Source organism: Calypte anna, chromosome 1 (assembly GCF_003957555.1).
Source record: "Calypte anna isolate BGI_N300 chromosome 1, bCalAnn1_v1.p, whole genome shotgun sequence".
In the NCBI taxonomy this organism is placed as follows: Eukaryota; Metazoa; Chordata; class Aves; order Apodiformes; family Trochilidae; genus Calypte; species Calypte anna.
The window spans coordinates 52691984-52713012 of record NC_044244.1 but is presented as its reverse complement, the minus strand read 5'-3'; the positions used below and the strand labels follow the sequence as shown (position 1 = coordinate 52713012).

The window sequence follows — 21029 nt, the reverse complement described above, 5'->3', positions numbered from 1 at the left end:
TCACCTCCAGAATGCTGCTTCCTCTCTACTGCTTGAAATTGTTCCTCTGAGCAATTCCACATGCTTGACCTGCTAAGGGAGGGGAAGACTTTCACAGTCTCCTTTAGTTCCCATGATGCCATCATCAAATATTTCCCTGGGAAAAACCCAGCTTTGCCTCTGTAAAACTTCGTTTTTATACCCATTGCCTCAGTGACAATGGTGAGGAGGATCCAGGTCCACCCGGAAAGTACCTGAAACTCATTCCAGTCTGTACAGCTTCCTTAGTAAAGCAGAGCAGGTGAGTAAACAGAGAGAAACTGTCCTGCAATTCTCTCAAGTTCTTTTTTTTTAATATTTAGCCTGGGTCCCTGTGCCTTTGCTATCCTGTGCTGAGTGTACTGGGCCTAGTCCTGTGAAATGATGTGTATCTCCTGTTAGAGAGCTCTAATAGTCCCAGATGCTATAGGCAGAGACCATGGCTAATTATGGGACCTCAGAAGTTCTGTAAATTAGAAGACTTCATTAACAGTGATGGGCAGAGGAGAAATAGAATTTCTCCTGCTTGTCCTGTCCTGAGACTCAAAAAAGAGACAACTCCTGGCACTGTTCTTTCTGCGAGCATCACAACATGTGGAAGTAGATTTCCCAAAGTACTGAGTCAGCCTCATCTGCTCCTCTCAGGACTGTTGGAATCCCAGAGGGATGTGAGCAAGAGCGGTGTGAGCCCAGTACAAATGGTACTAAAAACCCTACCACTGGCATTCCTTTCCCACCGTGACATCTCCAACCTGTCAAGAAGAGCAAGGATTTGTTTTAGCCACATGCATTTCTCAGTTGCTCTGGTGAGTTTGCCAGAAAAAGGCACAGACCACATGGCAGGGAAGCTTGTAAGCCTGGGGCAGTGTCACCTCTGAGGCAGTACAGCCTCAGACTGTCAGCACCGAACTGCGACACACCTCTATGTCTTTTCACAGAGGCAAAGAGATGCCAACTTGCCCAGAGCTGGAACTGACAAAACTGTGACTGACTGCCCTTACAGCTTCCCGCTCAGGTCCTGACATAGTGGTCTCTCAATACCAATGTGGGAGAACCACCTTCAGGAGGACAAGGTAATGGCAAGCAGGAGCCAGGGTCTGGCTCCCCCCTCACATCAGCTAATGCTAGGGATAACTGCTGATACCAGTGGAAGGGCCAAAGAGGAGAGCAGATTCAGGGTCACTATCTGGACTGGTTTCCCACAGCTGGGGGACTGAGACTGAGTAGCACCCCAGGGGAGGTTTGGGAGGCGTCTCTCTCTCTCTCATTCTGAATTTATACCTCATAGTGGGAATAGACTGGTGGGCTCTACTGATTCAATGGAAGATGCCTCTGGAGATACTCACTGAGTGTCTGGCCTTTCATGTCTTCAAAGAGCTAGAGCTGTGAGAGAAGAGGTCAGTCTCACCAGGCCTAAATTTTACAGCCAACTTGGTCACTATGACCCAGGAAAGTGTCTAAGGAAAGTCAATGATATAATTCATGAGGTCAACAGCTCCCTTTTTGGAAAGGCAGTATTGTCTCTCACCATCCTCCATCTTCCTTATGCCACTGGAAGCCATCAGACTCCAGTCTACTCTCCAGACTACCCGTTTGAGAGGTGACATTAATGGCATGTTGCAGGCTGCAAAGCTGGCACGTCTCATTGGGAGGAAGAGGAACCAGGATGCACCTGGGCAGTTGGGATTTTCTAGCCCTTTCTACAGGAGTCCTTTGGGTATAAATTGCCAAGGAGGGACACACCTCCAAGAGCAGCACTTTGGCTTTTCTCCTGCTCTAGGACCCTAAATTCCAGACACAGCTCATTTAGATTTAGATTTAGAAGAAGCCAATAACCTATGCTGGGGTCATGAGGTGAGGGGCCAAGAGATGGTAGTGTCATGCTGTAAGTGGACAGATATAGGCCTGGCTACAAGAGAGCGTGAGGTGGGAGCCAGCGTGGCAATTTTCACACTCAGTGCCTGAGATTTCACAGGTCCATTTCCAAGTGATTTGCAGTGGTTGCGGGCAGTAAAGAGAGAGAGAGGAAGAAGGAAAAGGCCAAAGAGGCCCCAGGGGGGAGGTGTGGAGTTAGTCAAGGCTGGGCTTGATCAGGTACCCATTGAAGGTGATGTACACATCAACATCATCACTGTAAATGGCATTCTCCCGCTCCCGCTTGTAGAGCCTCACCCAGATCTCATCCTTTTCCTGGAGCTCCAGCATGAGGCTCTGGCTCTGCATGATGCTACGGTCACTGGGTTGGGCATATAAGATGACTGCCTCTTCTTCATTGTGCATGATGTGCATGTAGGTCTCCTTGAAGTTCCAGGTGTGGACATTGAGACTGAAATAGTAAAGTCCACCTACATAGCAGTAGAATTTACCATTGAACATGTCGAAGTGGCTATAGAGGTTGACAAAGACAGTGTCAAAGATCAAGACCTGGAAGCCCTCACTGCTGTGCAGTGCTTTCTTGCGACCAACAGAGAATGCAGCATACTGATGCTTGCAGGGTTCTCCAGCTGTGCCCATCTGTCCTTTACTGCCTTTCTGGCCCTGGGCACCTCGTTCGCCTCGTGGTCCTTCTTTGCCCCATTTCCCTGGCATTCCAGGCTCTCCCCGGTCTCCTTTCTCTCCTACAAGACAAAGCAGAGGACAAAACTCCTGTGTGACACCAGAGAGGTGGAGTTGGTGGTGAGAAAGCCTAATAAGGAAGCAAAGGATTGTACAAGGATGGGGCAATGCCAGAAGAAGGAAAGTTCCTGAAGGTCACAAAATCATTGTGTTTCATGGGAAAGGAGTTAACATAGCTCTGAGTACAACTGGGATCTTTTATGAACCTTCTGCTCCTCACATGTTATGGCCTTGCTGGAAGCACTAGGACCTGTCCCTTGGAGACCTCAGCCTGAGTGGGAGTCCAGCAGTGCAAAGTACCACTGAGACCCTTGACTTCTTCCTCCCTTTCCACATTCCTTTACCTCCACCACAGACCATGTGTATCCTACACCCCTCTTCTTTGACCTAATTCTCTATGTAGTGTGCACACTGTTTTGCTGTAGGCTGGAGAAGGAGAAGTGCTAAATGTCTGTGGGTGAACATGACTAGAGAGGGATAACTGGATGGGCCAGAGGCAAAAGATCCAAGCTGGACTAAGCAAATAGTGAAATGCAAGTTAGAGGAGTGATACTTTTACAATATTGGCATCCTTTGGGCATACTGTATAATTAATACTACAGTTCTGCCCTGGGGTTTGTGCATGTTGCCTGTCACACACTGGAATATTCATCAATACAGAGAGAGAGCAGCAGCAGAATGTACTTTGTGTACAGAGAGAAGAGATGGGGCCAGAGCAGCCTCCAACGCAACCTACAGCATCCCAAATCTGTGCCGTGCTCTTTCCCTCTGTTTCCACCCCCTGTGTAGGATTGCAGGTCCCCCTGAAACAGCCCACTCCAGTCCAGGCCTGTGTCTCTCCCAGGCACACTGCTGAGCTTTGATGGGTTGCAGCTATTTCCAGGCTGGGCAGGGAAGGCGGAGCATCTGCCCAGCTAGCCCAGAGGAACCACAACGATAAAGGACTGGAGTAGGATCCAGCTGGGAACAGGCTTTTGCCCACAGCAAAGGTTAAAAGGAGAGCCCTGAAGGGAGGAGCTGGTCTAAAATAGGGAGCCTTTTCCAGTTATCCAAGCCAGCAGGGTGGAACGAGCCTGGAGGTGCTTGCAATAACTGCTGCCTTCCCTTGTTCTCCTCCTGCTCCAAAATGCATGTGACCCATGGAGCCTTAACAGATGCCAGTGCCTACCCTCCAAACCTGCTTATTTTGCAGCTGGATAGAACTGCTTCTTCTGGAACTCGGGCACTGCAGGCTCTGGAAGTCTGAGGTGAGGAAGGTGCCCTCCTGGCATGGCAAGAGGCTCCTACTGCCACTCCTGTGCTATCAGGGAGAAAGAGCTGGTAGCAGGCAACATCCTGAGACACTGAGGTCACATCATGAATATGGACTGACTTCCCTTCTCCCTAGGCTACTCTTGGTCACAGCACAAAACGCTGAAGCTCTGAACACAGTGTGTGTGGGCACATACCCTTCAGGGTGGCATCTTGCAGTCAGCATAACCATCATGCCAGCAGCCCAGCTGTCACCTTCACTGCAGTGTTACCAGTCAGTCCCTGAGCAGGCCTTGGCATCCTGGGGCCAAGACAAACACTTACCCTTCAGTATAGTGATGTTGATATATGGACGGACCTCTGGCATTGGGTAGGGCAAGTGGTGGTGGCTGGGAGGGAGTGGTGGGGCATCTGTGGAAGGGTCCAGTGGGTCACAGCAGCGTTTGCAAGCACCACGGGCTGGTTCTGTGAGGCTGGCTTCATCAGTGGGTGCCCCAAGCACAACAAGAGTGAGAAGGAGGAAGGCCAGGGGTGTGCACAGGTGAATTATGCCCATGGTGACCTGAGAAGATACAAGGAAGTACCAAGTGAGGTATAAGAAGGGGAGGACACGGAATGGTGCAGAGATCACCACAAAACAGCTTTCTATGCTTGGAGCCAAGGGTGGAGTGAAATTGCATTGTGCTGTGGAGGGAGTTTAGATGCTTGAAGTCTCTGGAGTCTCAGGGCTGCAATCTGAGTACCAACCACATGGCCCAAGAGGATGCTCTGTGTCCTTCTGCCCAGACCAAGAGGGCTTGACCTTCCCTAGGCAAACCGCTGGAGCCACTAGAGCATTCAGTCCCCAGTCTGGGATTGAAGAAGGAGACATGGTGAACCACACAGCCCCTTTAGCAAAAAATGCAGACTCTTGTAGGCTGCTGAATCTGCAGGGAGAGCTGTAAAAAACTTCTCCAGTCCAGATACCACTAGGTATCAACTTCTTACAGGAGTTTGACCCAACAACCCTCCAGCTACAAACTTCATCCCTCTCCTTCCCCCCTACCAAACCCTTCTCTGTGCCTCAGCCCCTCTCCCCCCCCTCCCAATGCCCAGCTGTATTCTCAACCAAACCCCAACTCCTTCCCAAAGGGCTGTCCCTCTCCTCCTAGAGGAGCACCAGGCCTTTTGCAGACAGACAGGAGGGGAGCTGCTCCACCGCAGAGGGTGAAGGAAGGGAAGCTGGGAGCAGGCAGCCTGCCGAGAAGGACGCTTACAGAAAGACAGACAAGCAAACAAGCTGAGAAAGCCCCTTCCTCGGCTCCCCGTTCCCTACGCCTGCATCCCGTCACATCACGGCAGCTCACCCCGGAGGCTGCGGGCTCCCCTCCCTGCTTCCCAGCCGCTGCTGCCGGGCTCCCCTCCGCCTGCACAGCCGGCCCCCGGGCCCATGGCTTTAAGAAAGCTGGTTCTTGGCACAGGCACTGCTGAGTGCTGGCTGGGCGCAGCAAAGCGGGGCTGGACCTGCTCCCTCCTCTCTCCCTCCCTTTCTCTCCCTGGCTTTGGGCGCTCTCCCTTGCAAACGGGCTTGGTTTTCCTCAGCGCCTTTTTAACTCTTTCCTAGGTAGTGCCTTTTCCTTCTGTATGTTTTTGTGTTCGTTTTATGGTGTGGGTTTTTTTGTTGTTGATGGAAGCCTTTTCGCTTCCTAACAGCCTATCCCTGCTCAGAAAACTGCAGGCAGCAGTTTGTGCACTGTACAAAGCGTGAGCAGGCAGCAGGGCAGTGTCCCACCCCAAGCATCTCAGGATGGGTGAAGGGTGAGGCTTTCTTCAGGTGGGATGGGGCAGAATTCTGCCCTCCCTTCCTTGTCCCGTGCACAGCCATGCTCTCTCCCTACGTGTGCCAGTCCCACTCTTACTCCCCAAATTTCTTCACTTTCCATTCTCTCCTGCATTGTTTCTTCTGCAGTTCATTGCAGGCTCTTGCTTCAGGCACGCTATTCCTAGCAGACTTATCTGCCAAGTGGGAAAGGAATAATTTTTTCCCTCTCTGGTCATCCCCTTTCCCTGGGCAGAGCCCCAAGCCTTACACTCCAGCACATGGTCATCAACCCCGGTCACATCCTAAGGTCAGGTCTGTGTCATTCTCTGGTCACATCCCCAGGTCAGGTCCCCAGCTGATCAATTTGCACAGGAGGGGTGTGCCTGGAAAGCTGCCCGGCAGCAAAGCTGAGGATCTGGAGCAAACCCTGGCCATGATCTTTGGCCTCAGCCTGGCGCCAAGCTGACGTTGTACTTGGGCTGTTGGAGTGAGTACAACGTGCCCTCAATGAGGGCATTGCGGTGGGAAGGCATGTGGAGGGCACACACAGAAGACTTTTCTTACACTATAGGATTTGGGGGGGGGGGTCTTATCCTTCATCAAACCAGCTTTGGGAACTTACACACGGTGGGGTGCACATCTGAATCTTTGGGAGGCTGAAGCAAGAATGGTCAACAGCTCTCCTGCTCTGGGGGGGCCAGAAGTGCCGAGTCAGCGCTGTGCCTGCAATTTCTAGGAGAAGCTGCAAGAAGGCTCCAAGGCTTCTGAGGGGAAAAGGGTTTTGTGCATGTCTACGTGTGCTTGAGACTTTTTTCTTTCTGTTTTCCTTCTCCCGTTTGTTTGGTTTGGGAATGGGAGGCCCCGTTTCCCAGCAAGTGGCTGGCGTTTGGCAGGACCCCAGCACCACTGGAGAAGCAAGCGGAAAACTCTGGGAAAATATGTGCTGCAAGCTGGGGGGAAGGGAGGAAAGGGGGCTGGGAGGTCTGGAGAGATTCTCAGGCTGCCTGTCAGGCTGCAGCTCAATGAATCTGGAGTGAACATGCCTCCCAGACAGGGTGGGAGAGAGACCAAGAAATTAGCTGCTGTGCCTGTGACTTTCTTGCTGTGCTCCATCACTGATGTGCAATGAAACCCACCTCAAGTCTCCTGCATCTGCCTGTGCCTCAGTTCCTCCTTTTGGACAGTGAGAGAGGGAAGGGTTAGGGCAGCACTTCTTGCTAATTGAGCCAGCTGACAGCAAGGGGGTTTCGTGATCAGTTGTGTTGTCTTCTCTTCTCCTTCGTGCTGCTTCTGGGGATGTTGACAGTTGACAGTACTATTGTTGAAAACCAACACATTTTCTGAGGTGGATGAAAACTCAGAGACCAACAGTGAAGGCAGAGTTCTTCTTTGTCTCATCAAAGCTATTGCACTGGCTCACTCCCTCGGATTTTCCTGTCTGGCTTATTTCCAAGCATGACATTACCCTCTTTTGCAGCTCTGTGCCCTACATCTGGCCTCCTCAGCCTCTCCAAGGGAAACAGGTAGCAGGGAAGGTCATTGCCCTCATTTCCATCTCACCTTTCCATCTGGAGTCCTGAGCTGCTGACAACCAAACAAGCACTCTGTAGAGAACCTCGTCGGCTGGGACCTTTGCCTTTTTCTCATCTGACTGCAAGAACAGCCCACAGTGGACAGTGAGCAGAACTTTGTATTTAATGTCTTGTTTAAGCTGAACAGGGACCCACGGGGAGCCAGCCAACAAAGCCTTGTGCTGGTGGCATTGCCCAGCTGGGCAGCAGATTATGCCAATAAAGACACTTTTGGCAGGGTAATATCTCCCCGCTCCTTGAAGGGGACTGGCTGTACCAGCAGCATTTTGCCAGGACAGCCCCATTAACAAGAGATTTTGGCTCACATGGCCAGAAGCTCAAAGGCAGAAGTTTTGAGAATGTTATCCAAAAAAACCTGTGCCAGCCACGCTTTTAAGGGTAACCCAAGCCTGAAGGCACCTCGTATGCTTAGCAATCTTTCCTCTCCCTCGTTGCATACTCTGCCTTGGAGGCAGCCCAGGGAAGCTCTGGCCAGATTGTACTGCAACAATCCCTGCTCAAAAGCAGCTGCTTCATCCTCCTTCTACATTTCCTCCCTTCTCCTGCACCTCCCCATCCCCCTCCCCCCTGCAGGGCATAGTAGCAGGACAAAGCCTGGCTGTCCCCTAGTGACTACCTCCATCCGATTAACCCTTTCTGCCACAGGTACTGAAGGAAGGAAATTACTTTGATGTTTCCTCCCCTTTCAACCTCCTGTGTACAGCTCAGCTCCCCTGCAGCACATACTGACCCCCTGCTCTGCAGCACATGCTCTCACCCACCCATTAGCACCCACGTACTCATTCTTCACTCCTCCTCCCTCACCAAATACTCCCAAGCCAAGGTATTCTCCCCACCAAGAGGCAGAGAAACAGCCCCTTCTCTTCCCTTCCTGGCTCCTTCTCCTCAACCACAGCTGCTTTCCCTTTCCTCTCTTCCCACCCCTCTGCTCCCACTCTCCAAAAACATCGAAAGCCAGGGAGGGGGGGTTAGGGGGGGGTGAGAAGAAAGTGGAGGACCTCTTACCTCCGCTCCCTTCTGGAGGGGTCCAGCGCTGGGTTATCTGTATCCTCAGCTGCTCCTGGTTAGCAGCACGGGGAGGGAGGGCTGGTGGGGCCCAGCTGACTCCAGACAGATGCTGGCCAAGTGCTCTTATGTAATTACTGTCTTTTCCATCCTGCCTCTGAAGGCCTTTGTGAGTGCCTCCCCCCTCTGCTCTGGCCCGTGTCAGCTTGGCTCTCCTTCCCTCCTTCCCTTCCTCCTTCCACCCACCCTGAACAGCATCAGCATTTGCTTAGCTCAACAGCTGATTCCTTCTGGAAGCAAAGTTCAGGCTTGCAGCTACTGCCGTTGATGCTCTTGAAAAGACAGCTCACACAAGTTTCAACTGCTGGGAAGTGGTGAGCAGCACTGCTCCGCACTCACCTCTTCTCTGTCACTGCTCTGGGTCCCTCCAGCTTGCTCTTTCTGCCTGCAGACAAAGAGGGGGACACCTGGGACATGGAAAGGTGGCGGTGTGTTTTTTATGCTTTGGTATTTTGGGGTGACCCCAGGTTACTCTGTAACACCAGTGGGTCTGCATGGGGACTGCTGGGCATCAGGATGCAGTCAAATCGGGGAAGTCAGATCTTTTCCAGCCTGTGCACTCTGCAGCTTTGCACAAAGTTTGTGTAATAGCCAGCCCTTGTTACCCAAGAGCACCAACACAGTATGAAATTACTGGCTTAGAATATGCCGTACGTCTCTGAGCATGGGCAGGCCCATTGGATGTCATCTGCACGGCTACATTTCTCTCATAACTTCTGCCCATGTGGGGCTTGGACCAACCAGGAACAACTCTTTCCGCAGGCTGCTGCCAAGTTTGAGGGCACTTCTGCCAGCAGGGATTTCTGCTGCAGGCAGCTCAGTAGCCTGGACTGTGTCACACAGAGATCAAGGCCTGGCAATGACACTACATTTTTTTCTGTACATCGCCGAAATGCCACGTGGCTGAGGAGCAGCTGGAAGAGCCATTCACCTGTGCTCATTGCTAGAGTCAAGGTGTTGCTAGACTTGGCAGTTTCCAGCACTGAGCGTGAAAGTGGGAACTTGTCACCCACTTCCCACTGCCCCCAAAGCTAGTCCAAGACACCTCATGTCTGCCAAACACAACTGAATAGTCTATCAGAGACTTGCTGATATCTGTGTCAGCTGGAGATGCCTTGAACCTAAGGGAGCATCACCCAGGCTGCCCCTCTCTCCATAGGGGGCTTTTCCAACATGACTGTCCCACCTCCTACCCCCACTTTGTGACCCTGCCTGCAAGACTACTCAGACTAGAGACTGTGCTACTACCCACCCTAAATTCTGCATGTGACTACAAGCTCTAACCCTGCTGCAACCAGGAAGACTTCACTGCCTTCTGAGCATCTAGGCCCAATAGCTTGGCTGGGTGGGAGATACTAGGTGATACTGTAGCCTATTTGAGACAGTTCTTAAATATAACCTTCAGCCCAGCCTGCTGCCTTCTGCTTCTCTGCATCTGAATGAATGCCTCCAAGTGCCTCCTCCTCCCACCCGCCATATCCACCCAGAAGTTTTTACCCTTGTGCTATCCCCCCTACACAAACTCCAAGCCTGCAGTTATTCTCAGTAGGTCACTACTTTGGGGGAATCTTAGCTCTGAACAGGAATGCTGAGAAAGCTGTACAGTGGTTAAGACAATATTTTTTTGTCAGAGGTACCCATGAGCTTTCTCATCAAAGAAAAAAGGACTTTGTGGCAAGAGGGGGGAAAGCTGGTGTTGCAGAGCTCACAGAAGCTCTTGGATCTGTGATTTTTAGTGCCACTAAGGGGACCACACTGACACCAGGGGCGTCTGGTACTATTGCTTGGTACCACTGTTCCGAGTGGCCCTAAATCCAGTCAACAGAGAAAGAGTCCTGCCACGTTTTCTGGCCATTTGATCCGGCTTGAGCATGTTCATCACTCCACGTTCAAGGCACAGGGCTCAAGTGGTTTTTGATGCCTCATGCAGCAAAGTTCGGTTCAGCAACAAGCCCTCTGCCGAAACCATGCGATGCCCTGCGGTCGCTACAATGGCTCTGAGGGTCCAACAGAGGGCTCTGCATGGACCTCCACGCCCCCCCACCGGCATGGTGAATACATGGGATTTCCGAGAAGGTAGCGGTGTCATAGAGGGGACAAAAGTCCCGACAAGATTCCTCGTTCCCGCAGCCAGCACACCGCAGGGCGTGCCGGGGTGCTGGGCATCGGCCATGCCTGCAGCATCCCCGCCGGGCACAGCATTGCCTCAAATCCAGGACATTTCTAGGTGGAAAAAGAGCGGGTGTGTGACGTCAAAGCGGGCACGACTCGGCTGCAGCCTGCCCGGCTCCCATCCCGGTTCCCTGCCCGATGCCATCCCGGTTCCCCTCCCGGAGCCCGTCCGGCGGCTGTCGACTCCCCCCTGCAGGACGCACGGCGCAGCACCCGCGCCCCGCACCGCCGCCTCACAACCAAGCGGCTTGGGTGACTTGGTTGGGTTCACTTTCCTTTGTCTTCTCTGCAAATCCCAACCCCCTTCTCCCCCCCTGCTGTCAGCTTGGCAGCGGCTGCGGTTCAAGCCCCCCGAAGGGAGCAGAGAACAAGTCCCTTCGAGAACAAGTCTCTGCCTTCATGAGTCAAGGCAGAAATCCTTCCTTCTCTCGCCACCCTGTTTGTCACGTCTAGGAGGGGAGGACATGCTGCAGCACGGGCGAGCATCTTTCACTGGTGGCACTGACGTGCCGGGTGTGTACGTGTGTCTGTGCATGACGTGGTTTAGGTGTGAGATCAGAGGGAGCAGTCCGCCTTGTGCGTGGCGTTTGCATATTTTATGCTTGGGAAGGCAAAGAACACCAAGTTTTCATGAGCAAATATTTGCATGTTTTCCACTCGTTCGAGCAGATAAAGCACTTCAGTTCTCTGCTGCATCCTCAGGAGAGCCAGGAGCATTTTCTTTTCAAGGGTGTTTCCCTTTCATCTATCTCCTTGTCTCTTTTATCTGCTGGACACCCAATTTCAACAACTGATTAACTGCTTCCTGACCCTTCCCCACACCCCCTCGTTCCATGGTCCTGTAGTAGCTGAAGCAGAATGTGGTCTGGATGGTTTTGCTGTTGCCTGGGCTGAGCTGCAGTGTTTCCCTGCTGATGACAAATACAACAGCTCCCTAACAACGGCTTCAAATGACATTAATTGTGAGCTGTGTTAGTAACAGCCTGGAAACCCACACTCACCTACCCACAATGGAACCCCTTCCCAATCTCCATCCACTGTCCTTCCAGTTTCTCTCCTGAAGATCCCTTGCAGAGCAGAAGTGATCCACTGGGTGGGTCTGAAGCTGCCCCAGGCCACTGATGAAGTGGCAGAAGTGTGCTTGGGTGTTCCCATTTGGTGAGGCAGTGTCAGTTGCAAGGTCAAGTTGGCATCTTCCTGTTTAAGCCTCTGTGTGGGCTGCATGTGTTGTGTTCTTATGCTCATGTTTAGGCCAAGAGGAATGAATACTCATGCCAAGTTATGCATGCATCTGTGTGGGTGGCTACATATGGTCTCATGAACACATAGATACATTTGAATCAAAGCACCCACAGATATGAATATATATATGTATATATTTATATACATTTGCATGGTCACATATACCCACACATACACACATGCAGCCACATAAATACTCATTTGCATGCGTGCATACACATCACATATATATGACTCTCTATATCTGCTCTTGCGCACTCTGACGTCTGCATATGAACTCCCTGAGCAGCTGGCAGAATTGCCTCTCTGTGCCTCTGACAGCCCTTCTATGAGCAAACATTTGCTGGGCAGAGGCATTGCACAACATTGTTGAAATCACTGCGGCCTTTTCTAGTCTTGCAGCTCTGATCTCTACGTGACAAGAATAAAACCTTTCTGTGCAGCACAGGGCTTGATGGAGCCCTTATCTCCCTGTCTCTGCACCCAGAATAGAAAAATCCATTTCTGTATCTGACTGCAACAAATCCCCCAGAGCATGGCCAGAATTTCACTTAGCCACTGCGCATGGTCCTCCTGGCCTCTGGGTTGCCCGGAGTCAACCACATCACAGTTAGGAGAGGGAAAGGGATGACAAGGGCAGTCAGATTAATGCTATTACCATGGAGAAAGCTGGGGGTTCACCAGGAGGAAGACAGAGCTGAGGACAGCAGCAGGGGTCAGGAGGCAGTGAGGTACCGTCTGCCATTCCAAACATCTGTTCCTATGAAAAACAGCCTTTAAATCAATGGTGAGACTTTGTAGAATTTTGCAGTGCTTATTTTTTCCTTATGACTTCAGACAAAACCCCCAGCTTTTCTTCCCTTTCTCTCAGTCTTATTTTCAGTTCATCTCCCTTTTTTCCCCCCAGTTTATCACTGAAAAATAGGATGCAGCGTAGGAGGGGAGAAGAAATCACAAGACAGAAAAATACAATACCTGTGACTCTTTTCTTTTAAACTCCTGATTAAACTAAAGATCTCCAGCTTTCTGCAGGTCTCCCTGGAAAACATTTTGTTTTCCCCAGCAGGCTCCCCTGCAGACCTGCCTTGCTAATGGGCTCAGACTCCATGGATCAAAATTATGACTCCTTAGTGCACTTGCTCAGCATTAGTATTGCACCATGCTCAGGCTCTTCAGAGGTGTAGCTATTTTAAGAAGCCAGACAGTCGGTGGAGTTTCTTGGGTGGTGACGTGCAGCAGATGGAGCTGTAAAGGTGTCCAAGATGAAGTCTCAGATCAATTTGGTGGTGAAGGAGAGCATCTCTGATAAGCATGTTGGCAGTCAGGGAACTCCCCTGCCTCCCCATGGCAGCTGGGGATAAGCCACTTTGTGGAGAAGGAAAACCTTTCCTATACCTGCTCCTCACCCTTCTGAGCTACCTCCTGCAAGGTCCTCGTTCACTGTCACATACCTTCTTTACTGCCTGGTCATCAACCATGAACAGTGCTCCCCAGCTAATACCATTTCTCCTCGGTCCTACAGGTGCCCAGGATTCACCTTGTCCTGCTCCTCACTCCAAGAGAAGCAACACAGACCCTCCCTTAAAGTGCTCTGGTGTTCATCTAGTTGACCACTTGGTAGCCAAACCTTTTAATCTTCCTACTGCCTGTTGCCCCATATAGAGGTGGGAGGTTTTTGCAGTTCGTTTTCATTCTGCTAGGATTTCTTGACTGTGCTTCTCCAGTGGATGCTGCTGGAGCTCCCCAAACCAAACCAAACCAAACCAAATCAAACAAAAAAAAAGACCACAAACAAAACCACCACCACAAAAAAAAAACAACCCACCCCCCCCCACCCCTCACCCCAAAAGAACCTCAACCAAAAAATCACAAAACAAAATAAAAACCAAAAACAATAAAACCACAAACAAACAAACAAAAAAGAGAGATTTCACAGCCATGAATAATTTGGCTGCTTTTCTTACTGGGGCCCACAGTATGGGCAGCTGATGCATAGACGGAAGACGGAGATATGAAGAGGTAGCAGAGGATGGAAACTGTCCAATAAGCACTTTCTTTTCCCCATGAGATGAGCCAGTGCTCCTGCATGTCTGACTGCCCAGGTTCAGGGGAGCAAGGACACTTGGCAAAAAGAGCAAAGGAATAACTGTGTGGTATCCCTGGTAGTTCAGATCCTGAGGCTGAGCTTACAGCATGGACAGTTTGGCATCATCATTCCAGACTCAAAGATGAAACAAGAGTATGGAGGGACAATCATCACCCCTGCCAGGGAGGTGATAGCTCTACCACTGGCTGAGAGCACAGCTGAATGTCTTTTGTTTGATCATGTTTGCATTCCCTTCCCAGACTTTCTCTGCTCTCTGGCTTGCCTAGGACACATCTCATCACTTGGTGTCCTGCTGTGGTTTTTTCCTGAACACAGACGTCCTGCACTCCTGTTCTCCTGATGCTTATGAGGCCTCCACTTCTTCTTATAACACTTTTGGGTGACTTTGTCTCTTGCTTCTTCATAAAGTGATTCTGTTCCCATCATCTGCAGCAGCTTGTTTTGCTTCTTAGTCCACGTACTTTGTCTTCTGTCCCAGGTCACCAGGCCCCATGCCATTCTTTGCCACCCTATGCCTTCTCACAGTCCAGCTATGAGATACCTTTCCATCACTCAGCCAGGTGTCATCACTGACCCTCCTCCAACATTTCTTGACCTCATTGAGGCTTGTCTTCTCCTGGTGGATCCCTTCTTTCCATTTCTCAAAATTATTCATGGAAAAAAGTGCCCAGATATAGGCAGGAGATCTGGCATGAAAGTCTTCTTGGTGGCTGCAGCTTAGCAACAGCATCTGTGGAGAAGCTCAAGGTGTGGTGACAGACATTTAGCAGAGCCTGCAGGAATGAAGCCAAAGTAGAGGGAGATGCCTTCATCCCAACCACTCTCTTGTACACTGCTCCTCCTCCCATCTTCTGCCTGAAGATGGGCCAGCACAGAACTACTCTGCAACAACTGGTGCTCAGAAGCAAGTGCCCATCCACCCCTCACAGCAACACGCACCCCCCCACATGCTTGCCCAAGCATTCACATGCGTGCTCACACTTCTATATAAACTTCTATGTCTTCACAACTGCATCTACACTTAAGACAGCCCACAATGACATAAACACACTTTCTCACCTATGTCTGTGTACACTTAAATCACACTCATACCCCCGATGAACACATTTATACATAAACTTCCTCAGTGCCCAGCCCGTGTACATCTCCCAGCAGCACTGCCTCCTCAATCTCTGACCCTGTTCAGCCATTCTCACTCATGTACAGTCCTGTGAGCAAACTTTTTCTCACAAGCCACCCTTGTACATGTGCAAAAACATAATTTCTTCTCCAAATACCCTATCATTTCCCATAAGACAAATCAATTCACACACTGCAGGTCCCACGAGCTCCATCTTCTCCCTGTCCCCATTCTCTACGGGTATAGGCCTTATCTCCTATCCCAGCCAAATGTTACCCCATACAGAGACTGACTTATCTATAAGACATCGTGTATTCTCAGGAGAGCCAAATCTACAGCACCCCTGTCCCCTTAACACGCAGACTGATTCTGCACAGTTGGCGTTTTAAAACCGAAAGCTTTTGTTTATTTACAAGAAGGCTTAGGGAGAAGAAAAGGGAAAGGGCACTTCAGATAACAAGAAATCCTGCCTCCAGCCCATGCCTGTCTTTTTCCCTACCCTTGTTACACCTCCCACCAGGGTGAAGAGGCCCCAGAAAAACCTTGAAGAATAGGAAGTTCAGGAAATTAATGTCCCATTTGATCTCCTAGGTAAGTCTCATCAGCCTAAGTGTCATCTCCAGAGTCCATGAGAGCCCTGGAGAGAAAGAGGAAGCCTTGAGCAGTCAGAATGGTCCCCAGCCACAACCAGAATGAGTAGGAAAGTTGTCCCCAAAGCTTATTGGAGAGCTAGAGAAGGGTCAGCCATTCATGCAACTGGCTGGTATGTCTTTGCTGCAGACCTTTTTCCTTCCTGTTTTTCTTTTCGGGTTTTTCTTCTAGGGTAAACTCCTTCATATGTAGATAGGGAAGATAATCAAGGCACTGGGATGCCTATTTGTTGTATATGCCATTTGAGGACTTCCTTGATGTGCCACAGCCAGATGGCAGGTGGTGTACTTTATAGATGGATGATCTAAAGACAGATCATGAAACCTAGAGCTGACTTTGCTCTTTCCACACTGCCAGTGCCCATCACCTCTTCCGGTCTCCCTGGATGTAGTCCTTTCTTTATCTGGTATCACACAAACCTCAGGTGTCCCTTCCAAAGCCAAGAGCAATGTTTTGCTTTTTCCACAAGTTCATGGAGCCCTTTTCATCTTCAAGCATAGTCTTGGCCTTCAATATCCCCTTATATCAATGTCTCCCATTACCTTTGAGGTGGAAAAGCACAGAAGGTGAAGGGGATCCCATGTCCAAGTGTTTCTTTTGGCTGCACTATCCCTTTCATCATAAATAACTGACATGCAACTTGTTGCTCTTATCACATCCCACAGGCTCCTCAGGGAGTGTTTTTTGCTCATTGCTTTCTCCTTCCCCACTGCTTAGAGGGTGTTCCTGCCTCTCATTACCATTCTGGGTGATCTTGCTGATCTCACCATCTTCCCCTTCATCATCAGCCTTCTCTGGGGGACCTGCTGGCACCTCCTGGCTCTGGACTCGTCGGGATGGCCTGAAGATGGCCCTTCGGAAGCCCTGCTTGAAGCGGTAGGAGAGGAAGCCATAGATGATAGGGTTGGCACAGCTGTTGGCATAGGGCAGCACCACCACGAGGAAGTAGACACCAAAGAGGGATGGCTCCTCTGGCAGTGGGCAGACGACATTGATTATGTTGAGGACATAGAAAGGAAGCCAGCAAAGGACAAAGACAGCCACAACAGTCACCACCATGCGGGTCACCCTGCGCTCTGACAGCTTATGGTTGGAGGACAGAGCCCTCACCCGTCTTCCGGAGGAACGAACCTTGACAACTATAAGAAGATAGCAGAGGCAAATGACCAGCAGTGGCCCAAAGAAGCCCAAGGTGGCAGTGTAGACAATGAAGCCAGCTCTCCACACTGAGGCAGGCTCTGGCCACTGAATGTGGCATGTGCTCATCCCTAAGGGGACATCTGAGAAGACCACCACGGGCAGCACCACCACGGAAGACAGCACCCACACAGTTGCACTCACAGCCTTGGCCACTCTTGCTGTCCTCCACTTGGAGGACTTCCCTGGGTGGACCACTGCCAGGTAACGATCAACACTCATCACTGTCAGGCAGAAAATGCTGGTGAACTGGTTAATGGCATCCACAGCCATCACCAGGCGGCACATGAAAGATCCAAATGGCCAGTAGGACAGGGCATTTTGTGCAGCCAGGAAGGGCAGGCCCAGCATGAAGAGCTCATCAGCTAGAGCCAGGTTCAAGATGTAGACATTGGTCACCGACTCGCTCACAGAGTGCCTCAGGACCACATAAATGACCAGAGAATTCCCAACCAGCCCCACCACGCAGACAATGACGTAGACCAAGGGGATGAGGACACCGCTGACAACAACACCAGGGCTGGTGGTGGTGGAGCTGTTGGGGGTGATGAAGCCTGCCCAGCTGCTTGAGGCATTCCCCTCCTCTAACACTGCCGGCGTGGGGAGGCTGAAAGCAGAAGTGTCCATAGCAGAGGCAGGGAAGAAGGCAGGGGAGTGTCCTTGCAGGATCAGTTAGCAATCTGGAGGTGAGAGGAGGAGAAAAATCCATTGATACTGTGGACATCACAGCCAAAAAAGCTACAGATAAAACCACCACATTATTGGTGTGCAGGTGCAGACCTACACACCGTATGGGACATTGAGGCAGGTTAGTGGATGCTGACAGCCACTGGAAGATGTGGGACAACTCTGACCCCATCTAGTCCTGGGAGGCACAGTGGTCATGGAGGGATCAACAGGGACATGGCTCAATGTATGGCAAATGGATCCTCTCCCCTAGGGAAAAATCCTCACATCAAGGACAGTGAATTTTCTCCTTTTCTGCTAATGGTTCCAACACTGGGGACAGTCACCTGTGCCTGATTCTCATTCATGAGAGGTGGGTGCCTTATTAAAAAAGAGGGAGGAGTGCCCAGTAACCAAGTGCAGTTCCAACTCTAGCTCTCTCATTCACTGAGTATCCTCTTGCTTGCTGAAGCTCTTTCTGGACTGGCCAGTTTACTGTGGGGTTGTTAGTTCCACCAGCAGAAATAAAAGCAGCTCCACTCTCAGTCCAAGCCGAGAGGCTGAACTCAGCACCTCAGCTGGAGCTTGTTTTGTTACAGCATTCTGAGAGTAAAGAGAGCCAGATTAGTTTTGGGACACCAAGAAGGCTCAGTCCAGACCTCTGTTCTCTTCCTCTTCTTTTTTTTCTCTCTCTCCTTCTGTACTCTGCAACACACTGCTAATACAGGAACCTCTGCCTGCCCCAGCTGTTTGGAACACCAAAGCAGTGTCCCAGCCCTTCTAATCTGAGGTGCCCAATTGCCCATCACGTCAATGTTTGGCATGGAAACAGCACTCAGCTTATTCAGAGATGGTATTGAACAAACAAGCTCCCCACTCTCCACCAGCTCCGTGCTGACACTGGGTGAGAAGCCGCAGGGAGAGGAGAGGGAAGAATATGTGCCTTTTGTCTTCTGTCAGGGCTCCAGAATATATGAGTGGCAGATACCAGCGTACACCCCAGACCACAGATGCCCTGGCAAACCTCATGCAGAAGAGAATCATGATGCCTTCAGGATCACCCGGGCTTTGGCCAAATTTTCTAAAAGTCTGGACTAGCAGGGTCACTCTCTTGATGAACAAGCTCCTTGGGAGTGAGGATGACTTGGTGGAAGAGAACAGGGACCCTGAGGCTCACCTTTGCCTATCCCAACAAAGCTCTTAGAGCTTGGAAGCTTCTTAGTTACTGAAGTAAAACCTGAGGACCTCAAAGGAAAGCACTCCCAATTTAACTACTTTCAAAAACACTCCAGAGACTTCTCCCAGACGTGATTCCCTGTAGCATCACAGCTTTGTTCACAGGTCTTGATATTACAGCTTTTATTCTTTTTTTTTTTGTAGATGTCATTCCAACTTTTGGAAACCTTAGGGGATATCTGAGTTTTTGGGAGGGGGTGGGGGTACGGTTCTGTGGATAGCAGATAGGCAAATCCAACAGACTCCACAGATGTATCAAATGTTACGCTGAGAGAACCTCACCTGATACATCCCACACAACCACAGTTGGGCAAATATTTCTTAAGGTCATTTCTACAGCCTACTGCATAAATTTTTTGCTGCTATACTTAAATGAGCTTTGAAGGACAGAATTTGTTTAGACATTTTTTATTTGCAGGTGCCTTGGGCTGACACACTGGCAGAAGCCCCTTTCTTGGGGTCCTGCAGTACTAGATTGTCCCACATGTCACGAGTGGGTGCAATGGATGGGCAGAGCAAAGATCTTTCCTCTAGTACTTTTTTTCCAGTGCTGTTCCAGTGGCACAAATGACTTCTTGGAGGAAAGGGGAGGTCAGAGGCTCTTCTGGGGACAAAAGTCCTTGCAAAGGATGGCAGAGACCAAAATATGAGGTTCACAAAGAGATAATCCTCTAAAAAGTGGGGTCACAGTTAGTAATTCCTTTGGATATTACTCCTGAATGCACAGGAATTTCCAAAATAAGCATTTGGAAACAGAGCCTTACAAATATCAATTATGGATTGGGACACTCATATTAGGACACCCATATGTGTCTAAGGTCCAGACCTCAAAGCTGCTTGCTCAGGCTGTGATTTGGCAATCCAGTGAACACAGCTTCAGGGATCCAAAAGCCCTATCAAAAATGGCATACAACACAAAGCCCTTATTCATGGTAAATTCATTCTCCTGCTGAGGCAGCTGCAGTGAAGAAACTTTGTCTTTCAACAGGCATGGTCTGTCTGTGTCATTCTAACTATGTCAAGTACCATCTACCAGCTCAAATGTGGTATCTTGCCAGTTTGGCATTGAAAACACTGGACATCATTGCCTGATCTGGATTGGATTCAGTCTGCTGGATGCTTTGGTGGCACACCCATAAGTAAAAATTGGTGATGAACCTTGGCCTCGGACTGGTAAGTGTGTTGGCATCTGCTTGGGGTCTATCTCTAGTGATTTTAAGCAACCTGGTCTAGTGAGAGGTGTTCCTGCCCATGCAGGGGCATTGGAACCAGATGAACTTTAAGCTGTCTTCAAACCCAAACCATTCTATGATTCTATGTGGTCTGCCCCTGCTGCAACAGGATTGAGGTCCCCTAGCAGGTGCTGTCAGAATATACCTGGTCCATACATCTGGAGATCAAAAGGAAGGCAAAGAGGTAGGAAGAGATGTTAAAATCATGCCATCACATTCTTTAAGAAAAAAAAAAAAAAGAATAATAGAAGAAAATATTTCTGCACTGAATGAGAGGAGGAGGTGGATGCTAAAAGCTGAGCCTAGACCTAATGTCAAAAAAGAAATAAAAGCTGGGAGGGACAACAGAGTCCAGTAACCTGCAGCCCTCACCTACCTCACCTTCCCCTCCTGCCCAACTTGTTTCCCATGTCCCTGTTCCAGCTCAGGACTTCCCTGCCTCACCTCGGGGCTGAGCTCTTTGGTGGAGGACCACGCTGGGCTGGGGGGTCAGGAGCTGGGTGGGGGAGACAAGGGGAAGTGTGGGTGGGAGGGTGGATGGGGTCAGCAGGTTTCTTTCTCCGGGACTGCAGACTTAACTTCTTCATGGACTCATGCCCGCGGGAGACATTTGGGAAGAGCCGCCTGGTACTTACGTGTCGTAGGGATGCACATTTTCCTCTCCTTCAGCGGGTGAATCCGTGTCATGTTTTTTCCCCTTCCCCTTTTCTCAAAAAGCAATTGAACAAAGCAGTCCCAGGAGGGAAGCGAGTCCCACCGTGAACTACCGGAGACGCGAGTCCTTCTTCCTGGACCTGCCCATAGCCCCCTCCCACGACTGGTGTGGGACAGGGACCCACCCCCCATGCCCCGCAGGTGGCGACCCTCCGGAGCTGCCTGGCCCCTCACCCTCAAGCCAGCGGCTCTCTGCCCCCCGTTCCCCTCGCCATCTGCAGGGGAAGGGGGCTTCGTCTGCCGGGCTCGGGAGGACGGAGAGGAGCGGAGCGGGGGCTACCGGGGGAGGAGGGAGGGTGGTGGGAACGGATGGCGGCAGCCAATGGGCGCCAAGCACGGGAACACCGGC

The 21029-nt window shown here is 50.6% G+C and overlaps 2 protein-coding genes across 4 annotated transcripts; both read right to left on the bottom strand.

Annotated features, from left to right (window-relative positions):
- Positions 1-453: 453 nt before the first annotated feature.
- Positions 454-8375, bottom strand: C1QTNF6 (C1q and TNF related 6). 3 transcript variants are annotated; one of them, XM_030469309.1, is made up of 3 exons: positions 8284-8375; positions 4210-4447; positions 454-2636 (listed from the first exon to the last, which is right to left on the bottom strand). In XM_030469309.1, exons 2-3 carry the CDS (start codon positions 4439-4441, stop codon positions 2089-2091), a joined length of 780 nt encoding a protein of 259 aa, XP_030325169.1. In that variant the 5' UTR covers positions 4442-4447; positions 8284-8375; the 3' UTR covers positions 454-2088. The 3 variants fall into 3 exon arrangements, with proteins under 3 accessions (XP_030325169.1, XP_030325171.1, XP_008494067.1); XM_030469311.1 differs by lacking the exon at positions 8284-8375 and adding an exon at positions 6823-6928; XM_008495845.2 differs by lacking the exon at positions 8284-8375 and adding an exon at positions 5232-5405.
- A 7878-nt stretch (positions 8376-16253) lies between these two features.
- Positions 16254-20653, bottom strand: SSTR3 (somatostatin receptor 3). The gene is made up of 2 exons (XM_008495856.1): positions 20602-20653; positions 16254-17512 (listed from the first exon to the last, which is right to left on the bottom strand). The coding sequence occupies exon 2, from the start codon at positions 17457-17459 to the stop codon at positions 16254-16256; it is 1206 nt and encodes a 401-aa protein (XP_008494078.1). The 5' UTR covers positions 17460-17512; positions 20602-20653.
- Positions 20654-21029: the final 376 nt, after the last annotated feature.